Source organism: Lolium rigidum, chromosome 2, assembly GCF_022539505.1.
Source record: "Lolium rigidum isolate FL_2022 chromosome 2, APGP_CSIRO_Lrig_0.1, whole genome shotgun sequence".
Taxonomy (NCBI): domain Eukaryota; kingdom Viridiplantae; phylum Streptophyta; class Magnoliopsida; order Poales; family Poaceae; genus Lolium; species Lolium rigidum.
Window position 1 is genome coordinate 276948870 of NC_061509.1, and position 21265 is coordinate 276970134.

A 21265-nucleotide genomic window follows, 5' to 3' on the forward strand; every position below is an offset into this window, starting at 1 on the left:
CGGTTTAATCTATATTTAACAATTAACACCTTTTATGCATAGTTGATGATTTTCTGATTTTTTTATAGGTCTTTCATTTTATTTCATTCTTGAAAGTCTTGTATGGATACCATTATTTTTTTATCCTTTTTGATGAAATTGTTGTTCAGTGAAAATCAACTCAAGAACCGGGCTATCGAAAAGTTAAGGATCCATGCCATCGGTGGTGCATTTTCTACCTATTGCTTAACGTGCATTTCTGATAGACCGTAATTCTCAATCTTGATATTTTCATGGCTGGAAAGAACCTACTAATTTTAAATAAGAGTGGCATGTATTTCACAGACTTTCTTTTATTCTTGTGCATATCCATGAGAAAGATACATAAGCAGGCAACACAAGTTACAAACAAACACACCGAGATCTAGACCCGACTTCTTTTTATTTAACTTCATAAGTTCACACCCAGCTTGCTCTAGCATATCACTGTGGTTGGAGCAGTTTTATTCGATCGGGGAGAAAGCAACATTATTATGTATGATCCCGCTTTCCTAACTTAGTTGTAGGCGTTCGGGTTGGCAATGAGATAGGCCTCAACGCTCTTGAACATTTCAGCCGCAGATTCCTTGGCCTTGAGCATCATGTCATTAGCGTGTGCGCCCTTGGACGTGCATTCCACCATTGCAACACTTCCACTGGCTGTTGGTTTCATCTTGATGTTCCACGTGGATGTCTCAACACCGTCACACTCGATGGTGTATTTACACTCACACTTGTCCACGTCGAGGAACTCAACCTTCTTCTTCATGGCGTTGAAGGGCACAGCTGCACGACCAACTTCTTGTTATGATTCGAACATTCTGCTAGACAGCAGGTGACATGAATTTATATCATATGTGTGGTATGCGTACCCGAGCCACAATTGTAGTGTCTGACGGTGCCGATGCCACCATCTCCCTCAACATGGTGGGCGTTGTCGATGACGTGGGGGGCGAGCTTGGGTGCAAGAGTATGCCAATCCATGACACATGCGCGGAACTTGCGCGGCGCAGACACCTTTGACTCGAGCTCAAGGGTCCAGCTGTTGGTGGAGGCCATTGATATGATTATCAACTACAACTGTGTGCGGATGGTGTGATACGACACTATTGCTTAGAGGAGATGTGATGTGTGAAGTTTGCCTGGAGAGAGGAAACGAACCCCCTTAAATAGATGAAGTATATGCTCATGAAGCTAGGCCCATCGATCTTTTTCTTCAGATTGGTGGTGCCACTCGATTGGCCTAAAAGCACACTCTAGAAAGCTTTGCGCGTGCAGGAAAAATGCATGGCCATATTGATGAAGAAATTAAGTAAAAAAGAAGAATGAGTTTTCAAGATTTTTTTTAAAGCAAAATACGAGTACGGGCACATGTTATGTATAAGGAAGCGTCCAATGCGTATTCGTCATGGCACACTCGGTAGTGATGCCTAACTAAGAGTTGTAGAGCTATTCATCATGGGTAGGAAATAGATTCACTTGTCACACATGGGAGATGCCAAAATCTTGTTTGCCATGTGCACCAAGCATGTCCATTTTTTCTGGCTTAAGAAACAAAATCAACGGTATCTTTATGAACCATAATAAGGCAATGATGAGGCAGGGCAGAATAAAACGAAATGTTTAATTAAGCAGGACTAAAATAAGTATTGTAACTCTTGGTAGAAAGTTCATAAATAGTAGTCTAGTGAATATTTTGGTTGCAATCTCCCAGATAATATTACTAAGGATAACCCAAGATCAAAACATTTGACTAGTGACTAATTCCAATATAAAGGACTAGTAAATAATATTTCGTAAATGGATCAGTTTGAAAATAAATTAATTCTTAGTCCTAGAATAATATTCTAGTCAGACTTGACCCAAATGAAAAGAGAAAAAGAGAAGAGCATTAGAGTACATACAAGCCATCAGCATTTACATTCTGCATAAAAATAAACATGGGTTGAGCAAGCATGAAAAAGATAAAAGCTAAAGAATAATATGAAAGCCCCTATGATCTTACACGAGTCCATTTACATGGATATGCCACACTCCTCTATTGCCGTACCAAGCTTCTCTGCACCAACAAAATACACTAACTGGTATAGTTGTCAGAATCATGATTCCACTATGTGATTCTACGATTTTACGACTCAAATTGACTAGAGCGATTCAACGATTTTGCTAAGTAGAATCTAACGATTCTAAAAGTTAAGATCGTACGTTTTGCGATCCTACCACGGAGGTTTCAATCTGATTCAAAATCACGATTCTAACAACATTTCTACCTGGAGTATTTTCTAACGGAAAATAATGTACACTTTCTCGCCCAGTACATGTTTGATACAATCAGTTTTCTATATACTTCAAATTATCTTTGCTAACATCTAATGTGCAGAGAGAACTAAATTGAGTAAAAGTTAGCCACATGGCAAATTTACAGTACAAGAGAAACCCATGAAATATGACAATACATAGGAATATTAGCTCTAGCCAGGCAAATTGTGCAGCCAGCTAGATAATGAAAAGAGAAGAATACACATCTAGATAAAAAGCAAAAGATTCGTAAGGATGCATCCAATGTGAACTGGTTAGAGATGTTGTCAAATACGGATCATTTTTCCTCTTCCAAGAAGCAAGATAAGCCCTATATCTAGCCAAGTAACCGTTGGGTGCATGGTGGCTGCAAATGCTCGCCATGATGTTGCTTCGTGTTGCGCATATCTAGCTGAGTAGCCGTTCTGCGACCATGAGAAGATCTTGCAACTTGCAAGCGCATGATGGCCGCATGCCACGTGCCATAGCGCCGAAAGCATACGGTTCTTAATTCTCTTGCTTCGAGTCTCGTGATAGTCCATACATGTCGATGTTCAGTGATGAGTAGTAGGCTGAATAGCCACACATAGCTTAACGTCCATAAATTGATCCGTATGTGGGTACTGCATGTTTGGTCCAGACGCACGAGTGTCCTTACAATCAGCCCTTTAGACACATCTGTCAGTTCACAAAATGTCTGCGCAAGGCTAGCATTCCATGCGCATCAATCAAATGCAACGAAAACTGAGCTCTAATTTTACACTCGTCTCGAAGAAGGAGTTCCTACCAAGATGTGTGTATACGTTGCCCGTTCTTTGACAGCCAGAACAAGATGGATCTCAAATTATCACGTGGAAACTCCTCTGGATCAACGGGCACCTCATGGCTTTCTTGGAGTTGTCCTAACCTGATTTGGTCCAGTGTGACAGCTGATCAGATCGGAGACCTCGACCGCTAGCGGCTCACCAACACCACTACGATGCCACTCCGCCAGAGGAGGCCAGCCACCCAAATCCCCCACCGGGCATTGGCGAGGCTTAGACCGGCCGAGGAACCGGCTACCCGTGTCGCCCGTGGTCATAGAGGAACGATGCCGAGCACGCAGCTGACAAGGCTCCACCGCTTCATCGGACCAAGGTTTCGCCCTCGAGCACCGCCATCGTAGGACACTGCCGTCGTGCCCCTCACTAGTGGAGAAGAGGCCTTAGATCCCAAGCCCCTAGGAGCAAATGTCCCCGTTCTGAACCAAACCGGGACTAAAGGGGAGCATTGGTCCCGGTTCGTTTCGCGCTGGGCGACCCCACTCACTGGTGCATGTCCGTTAGCGGCCTATGGTCCCGGTTTGTACTACAAACCGGGACTAAAGAGGCGGTGGAAGGGCGCGGCAGGCCGTGTCAGGCCTCGGGACCCTTTAGTCCCGGTTTGTAGTACAAACCGGGACCATAGGCCCACCCTTTGGACCCGGTTTGTATTACAAACCGGTACAAAGTCCCCAATCTGCCTATATAACCTTGCCCCTGCCCAAGTGTGAGCCACACTTAGCCATTTTTTCACTTTCTTCTCAGAAGAGGGGTGTATTGCTTTGCTCTCTTCACATGCACAAGAGGTGTTCGATGAAATGCTTACGGGGTTTTGCCACTTGAGTTCACACAAATCAAGTCACACTTAACTTGCTTTTTTCTTCTCCATCGAGGTTAACAACTTTATCCTTTCATCTGTAATTGATAAAATGCATGTGTATATATACATCGTGATGTTCTGTAATGGTTTTTGATAAGCTTAATTATATCATGCAGATGAATCGGCAATGGATGTACATTGATCGACACTTTGACGAGTTCACTTCGGGACTGAGTAATTTTATGACCGTGGTTAAGGCAAAGAAACATGGTGGCTTCATGTATTGTTCATGTGTTAACTGTAAGAATATCGTAAATTACGCTTACTCGAGTACCATTCACGGCCACCTTCACGGGACGGTTTCATGCCCGAGTTACTATTGTTGGACCAAGCACGGAGAAAGAGGGGTTATGATGGAAGACAATGAAGAAGAGGAAGAGGATGATGACGGTTATCCCAATTTCCCTGAATACGATGACACTGCAGAAGGCAATGAAGACAATGAAGCAGAAGATCAAGAGGCACTAGATGAGCCTGCTGATAATGATCTTGGTCGGGCCATTGCTGATGCAAGGAGAGAATTTGAAACTGAAAAGGAAAGGTTGGCCTTCGACAAGATGATAGAAGATCACAACAAATTGTTATACCCAACTTGCAAAGATGGCCATAAAAAGCTAGGCAGCACACTGGAATTGTTGCAATGAAAATGGTGTCACTGACTCAGGATTTGGAAAGTTGCTGACAATAATTAAGAGGAAGCTTCCAATGGGTAACGAATTGCCCGCCAGTACGTACGAAGCGAAGAAGATTGTCTGCCCTCTAGGATTAGATGTGAAAAAGATACATGCATGCATTCATGACTGCATCCTCTACCGTGGTGAGTACGAGAATTTGGATGCATGTCCGGTGTGCACTGCATTGCGGTATAAGATCAGACGAGATGACCCTGGTGATGTTGAGGGCGAGCACCCCAGGAAGAGGGTTCCTGCCAAGGTTATGTGGTATGCTCCTATAATACCACGGCTGAAACGCTTGTTCAGAAATAAAGAGCATGCTAGGTTGTTGCGATGGCACAAAGAAGACCGTAAGAAAGACGTGATGTTGAGGCACCCTGCTGATGGATCCCAATGGAGAAAAATCGATAGAGAGTTCCCAAACTTTGCAGAGGATGCAAGGAACTTAAGGTTTGCTCTAAGTACAGATGGCATGAATCCTTTTGGAGAGCAGAGCTGCAGCCATAGCACCTGGCATGTGACTCTTTGTATATATAACCTTCCTCCTTGGTTGTGCATGAAGCGGAAGTTCATTATGATGCCAGTGCTCATACAAGGCCCGAAGCAACCCGGGAACGACATTGATGTGTACCTGAAGCCATTAGTCGAAGAACTTCTACAGCTGTGGTCCATAGCAGGTGTACCTGCGTGGGACGAGCACAAGAAGGAGGAATTTGACCTACGAGCGCTGCTTTTCGTAACCATCAATGACTGGCCTGCTTTTGGTAACATTTCAGGACAGTCAAACAAGGGATACAATGCATGCACGCACTGTTTACATGAGCTCGAAGGTGATTATTTGGAAAAATGTAAGAAGTTCGTGTACCTGGGGCATCGTCGATTTCTTAGGCATACCCATCCCGTAAGAAAGAAAGGCAAGCATTACAACGGTGAGGCTGATCACCGGAGGAAGCCTCCCCATCGTGATGGTGTTGATATATTTGGTATGGTCAAGGATCTAGATGTAATATTTGGAAAGGGTCCTGGAGGACGGTCTGTTCCGAATGACGCTGCCGGACACGCGCCCATGTGGAAGAAGAAATCTATATATTTGGGATCTACCCTATTGGGAAGTCTTAGAGGTCCGCTCTTCAATCGATGTGATGCACATGACGAAGAATCTTTGCGTGAACCTGCTAGGATTTCTGGGCGTGTACGGGAAGAAAAAAGATACACCAGAAGCACGGGAGGACCAGCAACGTAGGAAAGACCCCAAAAAACTGCATGAGACAGATAAAAGACATCATTACTCCAGCTACGCTCTTACAAAAGCAGAGAAGGAAATATTTTTTGAATGTCTGACCAGTATCAAGGTCCCGTCTGGCTTCTCCTCCAATATAAAGGGAATACTAAATATGGAGAAGAAAACATTCCAGAACCTGAAGTCTCATGACTATCACGTGATAATGACACAGTTGCTTCCGATTGCATTGAGGGGGCTTCTACCGGAAAATGTTCGACTGCCCATTGTGAAGCTATGTGCATTCCTCAATGCAATTTCTCGAGAAGGTAATAAATCCAGAAATTCTACCGAGGTTGCAGAATGATGTGGTCCAATGTCTAGTTAGTTTTGAGCTGGTGTTCCCACCATCCTTCTTCAATATTATGACACATCTCCTCGTTCACCTGGTCGATGAGATTTCCATTCTCGGTCATGTGTTTCTACACAATATGTTCCCCTTCGAGAAGTTCATGGGATTCTTAAAGAAATATGTTCATAACCGTGCTAGGCCAGAAGGAAGCATCTCCAAGGGCTATGGAATAGAGGAGGTCATTGAGTTCTGTGTTGACTTTATTCCTGACCTTAAGCCGATTGGTGTTCCTGAATCGCGGCATGAGGGGAGTCTAAGTGGAAAAGGCACGCTAGGAAGGAAATCAATGATATGTAGGGACGGGATTTCTTTGACTCAAGCACACTACACAGTTCTACAAAGTTCCACCTTGGTGGCTCCGTATATCGATGACCACAAGAACTTTGTACGCTCCTAGAACCCGGGGCAGTCGAACGATTGGATTAGACGTGAACACATGTCGACTTTCGGCGGTTGGTTGCAAAAACATCTCCTAAATAACATCGATATTGAAGATCAGCTGTACTTGTTGGCCCAGACACCATCTTCGACTGTAGTGACTTTCCAAGGGTACGAGATAAGTGGGAATACATTTTACACGATCGCCCAAGATAAAAAGAGCACCAACCAAAACAGTGGTGTCCGATTTGACGCAATAAACAATGAAGGCCCAAATGACACATATTATGGTTACATAGAGGATATATGGGAACTTGACTATGGACCTTCTTTTAAGGTCCCTTTGTTTAGATTGCAAATGGGTCAACAAAACCGGAGGCGGGGTTCAGGTAGACAAGTTGTATGGAATGACAACAGTGGATCTGAACAATCTTGTGTATAGAGACGAACCATTCGGCCTAGCCAAGGATGTGACCCAGGTTTTCTATGTGAAGGATATGTCTACCAAACCAAGAAAAAGGAAACATAAGGAAATGAATACATCAAACGATGAGCCAAAGTGCCACATAGTTCTTTCTGGAAAAAGAAACATCGTGGGAGTGGAGGACAAGACAGAAATGTCAGAAGATTATAATAAGTTTGATGAAATTCCACCCTTCAGAGTGAACATTGATCCAAGCATCAAGTTAAATGATGAAGATGCTCCATGGTTACGGTCGAAGAAGGTTAAATGATGAAGATGCTCCATCATCAAGTTAATCAAAGAATGTTCATGGCACAAATGAGTATCTCAACATGGCAATCAATTTCCCATTTATTTTTGTGTAATCATGTAAGAGATGAAAGGAGAGGGGAGTTGGCACGGGAGTGACATGGCCACCACAGCATGGTCATGTCCTTGAAGAATTTGTGCACAAACTACGTCTCTGAGGCTTGGCTTTGTTTGCTGGGTGCAAGAGGGTGTTGTTGATGACATAGGCTTGATGATTTAGGTCAAAACCCGCTGGGTATAAGCATGTAGGGGGTTGGCAGATTAGTGGCTGCCATGTGTTTGACACAATGGCCGCAAGAGCTTCACTTTTGAATTTTGCCAAAAAAATTGGTGAAGTTGATTCAAATAATATTTGGCACAAGTTGGTGGTGGTGGTGTGCAAAAAGAAGCAAGTTTGTGAAAATCCAAAAGTGACCTAATCTAGAATCTGATTTGATGTTGCACCTTGGCTTGCTTATATTCAATGGAAAGAACTAGTCAAGTGGTAACAACAAAAGTGTTCAAGTTGATGAGGTCTTGGATGAGTGCAAGAGTTGGGGATTTGGCTTAGAATCTCTTAAGGATCAAAGTGGTACCCGATGTGAATGTCAAATTTGACCATTATCACATTTGCATGGTTTTGCATTTAATTTGATTTGATTTGGGTTTTTTGATTCAAGGTATTCTTTGACTTTAGATATTTCCAAACATTGGCACAAGCTAGGATGCCTAGGTTAAGATTGCAAAATTTCATGGCCTATGTGGGGTTGTTTTATTTTCTAAACTTTGTCGCTTCCCTTTGATCCAAATGATCAAGGTTTAGGGTTTAGAGATAATGTCAAGCACTTCAAACACATAGCATGGAAAAGTCACACAAACATGCATTCATACTATGCAACACATATAATTCAAATAGAGTTTTTGTTAGCTCCAAAATTTGAACAAGGGAGATGGTCTCTTTATTGATTTTGAAATTTTTGGGATGTTACACTCCACCTCGCCCTACATCGGTACCATCGGCATAACGCGGATTGGGCTGCGTGGGTCTCACACTCTGTCTAGGCACTCTAGGAAGATTCCTCTTCACATATGCCATCATCCTAAGCAAGCTCGCCGAGTCTGCCTTGCCGCTGCTCATATTATTCAGTCACCTGTATTGAGAAAAAGAAAACAGTTAAGAACAAAGACATAATAAAATGAAAATACTTAGAATAAAAGGCACAATGCAATTAAGAAGCATGTTGAAAAATAAAATGAAGATACTTAGAATAAAAGGCATAATGCAATTAAGAAGCATGTTGACAAATAAATACTAAGAATAAAAGACCCTCACCAGCCATCATCACTCTCACTCTCACTCTCATACTTTGTCCCTTTCTCTTTCTCACTATCACTATCACTATCTTTTGAGTACAAAGTTCAAGGGTCGATGGGTGGAGGCTCATCATAATTGGCATTCGCCTCAAGTAACTTCTCGAGCATAGATATGTCCTTTAGATCCACCACTGACTCACCACGAGTTTCTGCATCGTTCCCGAGGTCCTCTTCAACAAACGGTTCTAACATAAAGTCCCCAAAGTCTTGTTCCTCTTGATAGAAAATACCCTCGTATGTCACAGGGTCAATATTGTTGTAATCATCCTCAAAGCGAATCGGTAGGTTACCATGTGGAGATACCTGGAAGACGACTTCCCAACCCTTGAGTTCCGCTTTCTGGCATGGGTAGGGCAAATAATAAACTTTCTTGGCATGGTGAGCAACAGCAATGATGAGGACATCCCTACCACACTACCACCTCCATCATTACCAACTAAAGATGAACCTGCTGTGAAGCTCAAGTCCAATGAAGTTTGGATTGGACCTATTACAAGAGCTCGTGCGAAGCTACTTAAACAACAGGTGAACTTGTTCCTAAACGATACTTTGATTGATCAGAACTTTATACTACCTAAGTCCTATTACTTATGTATCATCAGGTATGAAGAGGAGACAAGCCTCGCACGAGGAGGAGAGGAGCAGCTGGACGTGAAGATGGACGTGGAGCTGGACAAGGAGCTGGACATGAAGATATCTCATGGACGCGCGAGGGAGGAGCAGGAGGCATGTGCGAGAGAAGAAGACGAAGTCCAGGCCGGCCCAGCACCCGGTCAGACCGGCCGCCACGCCGGCGCGCCCGGTCCCTGGCCCGGTCCAACCGGGCGGCAGGCCGGATCCACCCCGGCGCCAACCGGGCGCCACGATGATGCCAACCGGGAGCGTTACTGCGCGACAATTCCCGCGCCCGGTTGCAACCCGGTCCCTGGCCCGGTTTGAACCGGCCAACCCGGTCCCGAGCCCGGTCGACCAGCCCCGGACCGGCCGTGTCCGAGTCCGTCTTGACCGGATCTATTCTGGGTCGGTTATTCTTGTATCTTTTCGACCGAAGTCGTCCCGGACGCCTATATAAGTGCCCGGGACGCCCCCTAGCTGCTTTAGACCATGTTTAAGATAAACCCTAGTTCTTGGTTGTTTGGTCCGCAAAACTATTGAATTCTCTACACCATATTGCTTGATATTGTGTAGATGCGGAAGTCTTGTGCGATCTGTTGTTCCATTGGGAATTAGACGGTTGCAACTTACCGCTTCGTGGTCGGCGGCTACGTGCGCAAGTGTGTGGAGTTGCGAATATCTTGCGGGGTTGAGAGCTGTTGCATTGGCGATAGGGACCAATCGAGAGATCTCGTTGCGTCATACAAGTTATCATCCACTTCATCCAAGTTACCTCCGCTGCAATCACCCCGTGATCATCATCACCACTGTTGCTTACTGAGAAGATCGGGCTACCCCTTGTCATCTTGGTATCAGATTCTCGGGTTCCCTCGGTAAGCCATCCACAATCCACCCCATAGTTGAGTTGTGAGTGTTTTCTATCCAGAAAATGCCAAAAAATAGGGTTAGGGTTTACCATAGCCTTAGATTGCACTAATTTCAAGTTTTAGTCGCTTTTCGTAGTTGTTTTTGCGTATCTTTTTCTTGTATCTAGAATTTTTAGGGTTTGAGTCTCTATTATCATCTATTTTCAGTTTTTGTTACTCCGAGTCCACATAGCGTACAGTGTGCTTGTTTCCCAACCATAGACACAGCCTATCGATATAAGTGACTAGGAACTTCCCCAGAAGAGACTAGTTTTACCGCTCGACTGGCTGCTCATTAGGGTTTTGGTGCTTTGCATTATTTTGTTGGCCGTGTTATCAAGGAGATGTGTCATAAAATCAAAAAAAACAGAAAGTTGAAAAGAAGCAAAAAGAGCTACATAACCGCGTTACAACAAGAAAATTCAAAAAGAAGAAGTGTCAAGTGCTAGTAAGATCAAGTGAAGGCCTAGTTTACTTTTCTGCACCTGTAGTTGAGCAATCTTGTGCCTGTTTCGTTGAGCTTTGCTAGTGTCTCTCGAGTGCATTGCAACCTTTCCTCCATATAGTTGCATTGCCACATTTATCGCCTTGTGTGAGTATCATTGGTTGTCTACGGTCAGCGCTAGAGCTTGTTATTGGTGCAAATAGGTAGCCCACCTACAGCCCCACATATACCCTGCTTTGCCGTGTGATTTGTTCTTATACCCTTGATATTCGCTTCGCTACATCCGTGCACTAGTTGTTACTACAAGTGGTAAGCAATACTAATTCACTTTGGAGCGGTAAGATTTCCTTTTCTTATTAGTTTTGAGTGAGTTGTGAGAGTACTACCATATATTTTTGATTTAGTGCACTAACCTACTAACCATGTCTGCTAGTGATGAAAATTTTTTAACCAGGAGAACAAGAACTCCACGGATTTGATGACATGGAGGTAGTATGAGGCTCTTCGTAATGATATGCGACAAGAATTCCGCGCTCAGGATGATGAGCTTAAAGGGACGGTCCAAGAGTTCTCTCAAAAGCTGGATGCTACTAATGAGACCGTCACTACAATGCAAGATCAAATGACGGATATTCAACGCACTCTTCGAACTTTGCAAATGTCTGTTGAGAACCTTACAAATCAACAGCAACAAGAGGATGAAGACCCTGATCTTCAGGATGAAGCACCTGGTGTTGGTCGTGGTGTTGGACGCGGTAACCGACCTCGTGGTTAGGCTGAACTTGGACGTCATGGTCGTGGACTTGATGAGGACGATGGATTGGGAAAGCCTAAGTTCTCCATACCCAAGTTTGAAGGAGGGGCTGATGTTGAAGTATACCTCACTTGGGAGCTCAAGATTGAGAAGTTATGGCGCTTACATCCAAATTACACTGAAGATAGGAAGATCAAGCTTGCTTCTTCCGAATTTGATGGCTATGCATTGCGTTGGTGGGATGTGCTTGTTCGTAATCGACAAGAGGATGGTGAGCAGCCTATTGTCACATGGCGTGCTATGAAGGAGGCGATGAATTCTCGTTTCGTGCCCACTAATTATTTGCGTACAATATATGATAAGTTGACCCTATTGAGGCAAGGTGTGAAGACTGTGGATGAATACTACATGGAGATGGAGATGCTTATGCAACGTGGCCATGTCTGTGAGTCTCTAGAGATGACAATGCAGTGTTTTCTCAATGGATTGAAGTATGATATCAAAGGCATTGTTCGTCACTACAGTTACACCAATATGAGTCAATTGTTACATCATGCAAGAGAAGCTGAATCACAGTTGACTGAAGAAGCAAAGGTTAAAGGTCGTGCTACGGGAGATGGGCGCTTCACGCTGTGTGCGCCCCACCTACGGCGCCGGCGGCATCAACGCGCTCTGCACCTTACTCTACTCCGCCTAGCAAGTCGGTTTCCAATGTGTCCAATGCAAAGAAGTCCTAATCTGTTGCAAGTACGAGTGGTTCTAACATGTCTACTGCGCGCAACCGTGATATGGCTTGTCATACATGTGGTGGCAAAGGTCACTTCAAGAGAGATTGTCCTAACCGCAAAGTCATGATTATCAGTGAGGACAATGAGTATGAGACTGTAGATGATGTTGATCCTAATGCTCCAGACGATGATGACTATGACACTGATGGTGAAGATGCATATCCGTCTGATGCTCGCACCATTGTTGTGTCGCAGCGTGCTCTTAATGTGTTGCCTAGTGCATCTACTTAGCGCTGCAATTTGTTCCAAACAAAGGCTTTAGTTGGTCCTGACAAGGCTTGCAAGGTCATTATTGATGGCGGGAGTTGCCGCAATTTAGCAAGCAAAGAGTTGTGTACCAAGCTGAAGTTGAAGTATCTACCGCACCCGCATCCATACTATATTCAGTGGTTGAGCGACAATGGTGAGATGAAGGTAAATCACATTGTGCGTGTTGCACTAGTAGGAAAACCCTTATAGGCGGAGCTTATTTTTGTGGCGCACCACTAAAAATGCGCCACAGAATATTATTTTGTGGAGCACCATTCTGGGTGCGCCACAGAAATAGCTTAATTTTGTGGCGCACGCTTGGGTAGTGCGCCACAGAAACTATGTGGGGCCCACATCCTGCCACCACCATTTATTAGTGTAGGTATTTATGTGGCTCCATGGTCGTCGCCGCCGCCGTCGCCGCCGCCTTCCTCCGCGAGGGGCGCATGCCGCCGCGGTCCTCCCATCCTTGCCACCTGCAGCACAAGCTGCCCCTACGGCGAGGAGGGGCCGCCGCGAGGAGGGGCCGCCGTCGCGGCAAGGTGGAGGATCCGCCGCCTCCTCCTCCTCCACCCCTGCCGTCATCTTCAAGCTCGTCCTCCACCCCTGTCATCGGTGCTCTCTCTCCCCTCCCCTCCTCTCCCTCTTAATTCCTCCTCCGCTGCCCCTATGGCTTGTGTTTGCAAGCTGCGGTGATCATTTGATCACCAATTGGTTGATAATTACTTACTACTTTCTCTATCTATGCATGTTGCTTGATATACTTGTGTTGTTGCTTGATTTGTATAGCTTCTCACCATGTACTTGGTGGTTGCTTATGCTTTGAAAAGCATATGAATGGATGCATGATGCTTGCCAAGCATCCTCGTTGCCTAGCGAGTTGACTAATTCATTTATCCGTGAAACTTTATCTTGTTAATGTAGATAATTGAGATGAACTACTTTGCAGTAATGATTCTATTACTTGTATTTACTTAAGCTAGATGGATGCCAACTATTGTTGGGGACCCTAGCTTCATTTTGAATCTCGTTGGTTAATGATAAGTGTGTAGGCTTGGTGGTTTGGATGGTTTGGTGGTTGAATTGGCCTTTGCAGTCATGAACTGCTGGCTTGGTAAATCATGTGGGATGGTTTCCTTCCTAGTTCCATTTGGAAGATGCTACTATTCAATTGGTTGGCATAACCATGGTGACTTGAGTTGGTCAAATTCCTGGTCCTTGCCATTTGTACCAGGCTTCACTTGGTCTATGATTAAATGATGACCAAACATTGTTATTCCACCCTATGTGCTTGTGTTTGACATGGTTGTTGCTATGTCTCTGTACATATTTACTTGATGGATTCTTGTGAGCTTATGGTATGCTACTATGCTACTTGGTGGGCTTGTATACATACATATTTGTAGTTGCTCTTGGTTGGCCTAAGAATGCTCCCCGGCCGGATGCTTGATGTCTTGGCTCAGCCAATGATGCAAAGGCTGAGGCAAAAGCTGTAAATGAATGTATACTAAAATAGAGATATCCACGATAGGGGATCATGTAAATGAATGCCACTTGTGGTATCCTTTGAAGAAAATGGGAAGTTTCGATGGTTTAAAAGACTAGGTGATGCTAGGTTATTAAGTTGGCTATCAAGGTTGGTTTTATCACGGTTAACTTGGATAGGCTATGTGTTCTTGCTTACTTATGCATATCCATCTCTACTTGGATTGACTAGCTCGAGGCTTGGCCTCTCTCTTGCCGGCATCACTTGGTTACTACCAAGTGATGAATAATCCCTTATGGTACACCAGACTTTGTTTTGAACTCAAGCTGAGTAATGATAAATTTCTATTTCTTGTTGGCTTTGATGAAAATAGAGATATCCACGGTAGGGGATCATATAAATGAATGCCACTTTGTGGTATCCTTTGAAGAAAAAGGACTCGTTTCGATGGTTTTAAAAGGCTAGGTGGTGCTAGGTGATTCGGTTGGCTACCAAGACTTGTCTCATGCTGGTTAGCCAGGATATGCTATGTGTTGTTGCTTGTTTAGGCATATCTATCACTTACTGGATTTACTCGGTTCTTGATTGGCCTCTCTTTTGCCAGACATCACTTGGTCTATATACCAAGTGATGAATAATCCCTTTGGAGCATCTGCTCCATGCATGCTATGTGTGTTTGAGCATCTTGACTTATGTCACCGTGGTTGCTTCGGTTTGTTGGTGTTTTTGTACTTGCCGATGATTAGATGGTTGGTCGATCACTCGTACACTGGGGGTGGAGCAAGTGAGGCTTGGTGTGATGGCACAAATATCAACTTGTGCATCCTACCTGGCCTCACTTACTCCATCCCTGGATGTTAATATTTGTTTCGACTAATATTTGTTTCGACCAACAAAGTATGAGGCATATGATATCTAGTTGAGATACCACTTGGCTCTTTCTTCCATTTTAGTGCCGATGATTAGAATGTCCCCGGTCACCTATACACCGCAATATACTTTGTAGAGCGAGTCCCCCTTTCCCCGGCCGCCGTTCCGTGAGCCGAGTCCGCGAGCGAGACAACAACGCCGACATGCCTCTCCGGCGCAGCACCACTTTTCTTCTCTCGCCGTCCGAGATGCGTGAACGAGTCCTTAATGCCAAGACGGTGCCAGCCTCCTCAGCATCATGCCGACCCCTGTTGTCGCGCTTCGGGCCGTGTCGATCACGCGCCCTGCACTCTTCGCCTTTTTGCCCGGTGAACGAATAGACTAATCGTTGGAATAAGGAAGCCGGATGACGGCCGATCGCAATTTAATCTTGCGACCGGCTGTCATCGGTTTCCTTATTCCAACGATCGCCCTATTGGTTCACCGGGCAAGAAGCAACGAGCGCGGCATGCGGGAAGCGCTGGCACAGCCGCGGCTTGATGCGCGGCAGGCCCACGGCCGCTTGCGGCAGCCGCACGTCTTTGCATCAAGGACTCGTTCATCTGGACAGACGAGGACCGGCGTGGTCTGCCGCGCCGGAGATGCAGATCGGCGTTGTTGTGTCGTCAAGCACCCGTTGACGGAACGCCGACCGGGGAAGGGGGCCCTTCGCAAAGTATACTGGCGGTGTACTCTGCAACTATGGTTTCGACCATAGTATGCGTGTTGACCAACAATGTATGAGGCACATATTCTATTTTGTCATTACATTTGCTTTGAGATTTTCAAAATGCCGATGATTAAAATGTTTGGTCACCAGTACACTCGGGGGTGGCGTAAGTGTACTGGTAAGATAGCACAAATATCAATCTCTTGTGCATCCCTACCTGGCCTCGCTTACACCATCCCCGAATGTTAATATTTGTGTTGACCAACAATGTATGAGGCACTTATTCCATTTTGTCATTCCATTTGCTTTGAGATTTTCAAAATGCCGATGATTAAAATGTTTGCTCACCGTACACTTAGGTGGCGTAAGTGATCCTGGTAAGATAGCACAAATAGATCGGTAAGATAGCACAAATATTAATCTCTTGTGCATCGGACTTGGTCTCACTTACGCCATCCCTGAATGTTAATATTTGTGTTCACCAACAATGTATGAGGCACTTATTCCATTTTGTCATTCCATTTGCTTTGAGATTTTCAAAATGCCGATGATTAAAATGTTTGGTCACCGTACACTCGGGAGCGGCGTAAGTGAGCCTGGTAAGATAGCACAAATATCAATCTCTTGTGCATCGGACTGGTCTCACTTACACCGTCCCCGAATCTTAATATTTGTGTTGACCAACAATGTATGAGGCATTTATTCCATTTCTCTTGTGCATCGGACTTGTTGGTCTCACTTTCTTCCATTTTCATCATAGTAGGAACTGGATGAAGGACCCCGATGCAAGCGAGCCCGGTGGGTAGAGATGACGGAGCAAAGGAGGAACCGGATGAAGACTACTTTGTAGGATGAAGACTACTTTGTATCTCGAAATTGTGAATTTTGTATGAATTAAGAGTTGTATGCAAAACATTTGACACTTGCCACTATATACCTGCCATATTGTATCTCGATCGGGATCTAAGTAATGTGATGATGATGTCTATGTTATATCTGTGCAATGTACATGATATTTATATTATATCTGAATGTTGCTTGTATATAACTTCGTATATCTATATATTGCTTGTTTATAAAGCGCATGTGTACGAGGAGGCAGCACAAAATCGTGTATAATACAAGCAAATTTTGTGGCGCATCGCAAACCAATTACGTGACGCGATCGTTTATGTGGCGCACCTAAGAGCACGTGCGCCACGGATACGTTAACTACTCGTGACGCATGGGCCGGTGCGCCACGAAGCTTATTTTTGTGGCGACGTTTCTGTGGCGCACCTCCCATGCGCCATAGAATCCATTTTTGGTGCGCCACTGATGAGGCTTTTCCTACTAGTGTTGAGTTTGCTATTGGACCGTATAAGGATTGCATTGACTTTGATGTGGTTCCTATGACGGTGTGTCACCTACTATTGGGTCGGCCTTGGCTATATGATCGTTCTGTGCAACACAATGGCCGTGCCAATACATATCACTTGGAGTTCAAGGGCAATAAAATCAACTTACAGCCTATGTCACCACAACAAATTGTCAATGAATCTCGTCAGAAAGTTGAAGTCAACTTGGAGGATGCTTCTTTAGATAGGCGAGAGAATTGTAATGTCGTGAGTGACATAACGAAAAGTGAGAGAGTGAATTCCTTAGTCTCATTAGCCACCAAAGAAGACATGAGAGAATTTAGTGAGGATCCTACAGTCATGCCACTCGTGCTTTTGTACAGGGGTACGGTTTTGGTTTCTAACGACATGACCCCTCTTCCTCTTGGTGTTTCTAATGTTTTGCAGGAATTTGGCGACGTATTTCCGGATGAGGTACCCGCGGGACTACCACCATTGTGAGGTATTGAGCATCAAATCGACTTGATTCCCGGAGCTTCGCTACCCAATCGGGCACCATATAGAACGAACCCCGAAGAGACGAAGGAGATACAGAAGCAAGTACACGCGCTACTCGACAAAGGTTATATCCGCATAAGCCTTAGTCCTTGTGATGTTCCTGTTATTTTAGTTCCTAAGAAAGATGGTACATGGCGTATGTGCGTAGATTGTAGAGCTATAAACAACATTACTATTCGATATCGTCATCCTATTCCCCGTTTAGAGGATATGCTAGATGAATTGAGTGGTGCTGCTGTTGTTCTCTAAAATTGATTTGCGTAGTGGTTATCATCAAATTAGGATGAAAGAAGGGGATGAATGGAAAACAGCCTTTAAAACAAAATTTGGCTTATATGAGTGGTTAGTAATGCCTTTTGGTTTGACTAATGCACCTAGCACTTTCATGAGACTGATGAACCATGTTTTGCGTGAATTTATTGGTAAGTTTGTGGTTGTGTACTTTGATGACATATTAATCTACAGCCGCAATGAACCTGATCATACTATACATATTCGACATGTTTTGCAAGTGTTGCGTGATAATAAACTCTATGGTAATCTTGAGAAGTGCACATTTTACAAAGATAAGGTCATATTTCTGGGTTATGTTGTCTCTCAGCATGGAGTAGAAGTAGATGTGTCTAAAATTGAAGCTATTCAAAATTGGCCTACTCCCATGAATGCGAGTCAAGTTAGAAGTTTTCATGGTCTAGCTGGGTTTTATAGAAGATTTGTGCCCAACTTTAGTACTATTGCTGCACCTTTGAATGACTTAAATAAAAAGGGTGTAATATTTGAGTGGGGCGCGGCCCAAGATCAATGCTTTTGATGAACTGAAGAGATTGTTAACTTCTGCACCGTTGCTTGCACTTCCTGATTTCAATAAGCAATTTGAGATTGAATGTGATGCTAGTGGTATTGGAATTGGTGGTGTGTTGATGCAAGAGGGTCGTCCCATTGCATATTTTTCTGAGAAACTGTTGCTGGCGTGTAGTTGACACACGTCTGTTGGGAACCCCAAGAGGAACGTGTGATGCGTACAGCAGCAAGTTTTCCCTCAGTAAGAAACCAAGGTTATCGAACCAGTAGGAGTCAAGGAACACGTGAAGGTTGTTGGTGGCGGAGTGTAGTGCGGCGCAACACCAGGGATTCCGGCACCAACGTGGAACCTGCACAACACAATCACAATACCTTGCCCCAACTTAACAGTGAGGTTGTCAATCTCACCAGCTTGCTGTAAACAAAGGATTAAATGTATAGTGTGGAAGGTGATGTTTGTTTGCGAAGAACAGTAAAGAAAAGAGTTTGCAGTAGATTGTATTTCAGATGTAAAGAATGGACCGGGGTCCAAAGTTCACTAGTGGTGTCTCTCCCATAAGATAAATAGTATGTTGGGTGAACGAATTACAGTTGGGCAATTGACAAATAGAGATGGCATAACAATGCACATACATATCACGATGACTACTATGAAATTTAATCAGGGCATTACGACAAAGTACATAGACCGCTATCTGACATAGGCATCCCCAATGGGCCTGTCGAAGATGGTACCCGGGGTTTACTGAAGGCCCACGACCCGAAGGATAAGGAGAGTCGGAAGCCCAAATTGTTGTTAAGGAAAGCTAGAGTTGTAATAGGAAGCATTATTTTTATTCTTGCGGGACGGGTTAGAAACCCTCCCGGACTCTGTAAACTTGTGTATCAAGAATCCCGCGGCTCCGCCTCCTATATAAGGGGGAGTCGAGGGACAAAGAAAGGATCGAATCATTGTCTCACAAACCCTAGTTTTCATATCGTCGAGTACTTTTCGGCTGAAACCTTCGAGATCTACTTGCCATCTATTTCCGACTAAAACCCTAGTCTACAACCCGTAGGCATTGATAAGTTAATCCCTTGTCAATTGGCGCCGTCTGTGGGGATTAGAGGTGTCAAGTCGCTGATCTCGATGGCACGTTGTTATCACCGGAATTTAGCCAGAGCGGGAGATGGGCCGTGATCGAAGATGGGCTTAGAGGACATGCTTATGAAGTGTCTCTGAACCGGCCTTGTGCGTGAGTTTGGGCTAGATTGCCCGTGTATCTGTATATTATGGTAGATTTAGAATTAAGAGATAAAGTTTAGTCGTGCACATGTAGGTTTATTCCCAAGATAGAAAGTCTACGGACTATAAATATGTACCTAGGGTTATTGAGAAAGGAGGACGATCATGTTCACAACAAACCAATCTAGGCGCATCGCCACCCCTTGTTTCGAGGGTTTCTCCCGGGTAAGCAACATGCTGCCTAGATCGCATCTTGCGATCTAGGCAGTATCAGTTTATTCGTTGTTGGTGTTGCTCGTGCTGAAGCCTTTTTGATGGCGAGCAACACCCTTATCGTGGATGTTTTGGGGTTGATGTCGATACTTTCATGATATGCTTGCTTAGCTACGCTACCCCTCAATATCTAGCTGCCCTTACACTTGTCTTAGGTGTAAGGGCAGCATCTTGCTTGTTCTTTATTTAGTAGATCTGATCCGTTATAGTTGTTCCTTGTACTTCAAGGATTGGTTTGATATCCGCATGGTTAGGCCTTGCAAACGGGTTGAACGATCCGGTAGTGCGTAAGGTATGGTTTATTAAGTCCTAGCGGGATTGTTCCGGGGATCAACTTCATGTTTGTTTTTAGGCCTCTTTAGGACTGGTTTTCCATCATCTTACGTATCTGCTAGGCTCAACTACGTGTAGGATGTTCCGGTTATGCGGTGAAAACCCTAGACTGTCGTAGATTGGTTTAACTCGATATTGATAAAGCAGGATCCCCATGTCATCGTAAATCCAACGTGAACCATGGGGCAATCGGCTCTTTGAGCCGATCTAGAGGGCAACCTAAGAGCCGATCGGGGCTCGTATTTAATGTTTACGTGTTTGCCATGCAGGAAACTAGTCGAAGCAATCCATCACCTTCCTGACCAGGTATAGGTCAGGTGGCACGCCCTTGCATCAGCCGGGACGTGTGCTCGGAGCATTGCGAGCCGTTGCCCGAGGGACCGGGATCCACCAGCGAGTCCCGGGAGCCTCCCGGCTCTTCGTGTTGTCCATCGCTGCTCGCCGGTGGGTTTTGGTAGGCAACACATTCTGGCACGCCCGGTGGGACACTCTATAACAACAACTACGTCGACATCTGCAGCAACCATGTCAAAAGCCGCCAATGAGGTGGTGGACGAACCAGTCACGTACGCAGATCTGCCTGAGGAGCACACAAGAAGAAGTATGATGAGATTAAAGCCCTCTTAGAAGCCGATCTCATCGGCTCCTTCGCGAAGACCCGTTCACATGGCATCAGGTGGAAGGGGTTCTCCCCTGAAGGCGTTCTTGATGAAGTAGACCTGTCTACCCCTTCGGAGGAACGCACCGAGCTCGCGCCGGGAGGTTAATTACATGGTGGCTCATTCTCTACAACGCCATTCTGAGAGCTTGGTGAACGCTTTCGAGCGCGTTGCGGTTCGCGTGGTGCAGGAAATCATGAAGCATCAGTACTCTCCGTCAGGACCTACCCTAGGGACTCACCAGGGAGAAATACCGTTCCAGACCAGACCGCCGCTGCCATTCGCGCTTGCGGCTCCGTAGCTACAGGGTTCACCGGCGTACGTCGTCTACAAGGTTGGAGGCGATCCTGGCGATTGCCAATTCCTGTATGAGCCGCCTAAAGAGATCCCACATGGATACGTGTGTACATACGTGTCGGACTGTAATACCTTGGCGCGCACGAACCAGATTGTA

The 21265-nt window shown here is 44.9% G+C and overlaps 1 protein-coding gene across 1 annotated transcript; it reads right to left on the minus strand.

The window, feature by feature from the left end:
* Positions 1 to 404: 404 nt before the first annotated feature.
* LOC124688878 (pathogenesis-related protein 1-like) lies at positions 405 to 1149 on the minus strand. The gene is made up of 2 exons (XM_047222495.1): positions 891 to 1149; positions 405 to 804 (listed from the first exon to the last, which is right to left on the minus strand). Exons 1-2 carry the CDS (start codon positions 1075 to 1077, stop codon positions 536 to 538), a joined length of 456 nt encoding a protein of 151 aa, XP_047078451.1. The 5' UTR covers positions 1078 to 1149; the 3' UTR covers positions 405 to 535.
* Between the last annotated feature and the right edge of the window lie 20116 nt (positions 1150 to 21265).

Excerpts from the sequence above, each read along its gene's own strand:
- LOC124688878 (XM_047222495.1), bottom strand. The coding sequence starts at position 1,077 with ATGGCCTCCACCAACAGCTGGACCCTTGAGCTCGAGTCAAAGGTGTCT. Across the intron at positions 805-890 it reads ACACTACAATTGTGGCTCGG|CTGTGCCCTTCAACGCCATG; the intron begins GTACGCATACCA and ends TTGGTCGTGCAG.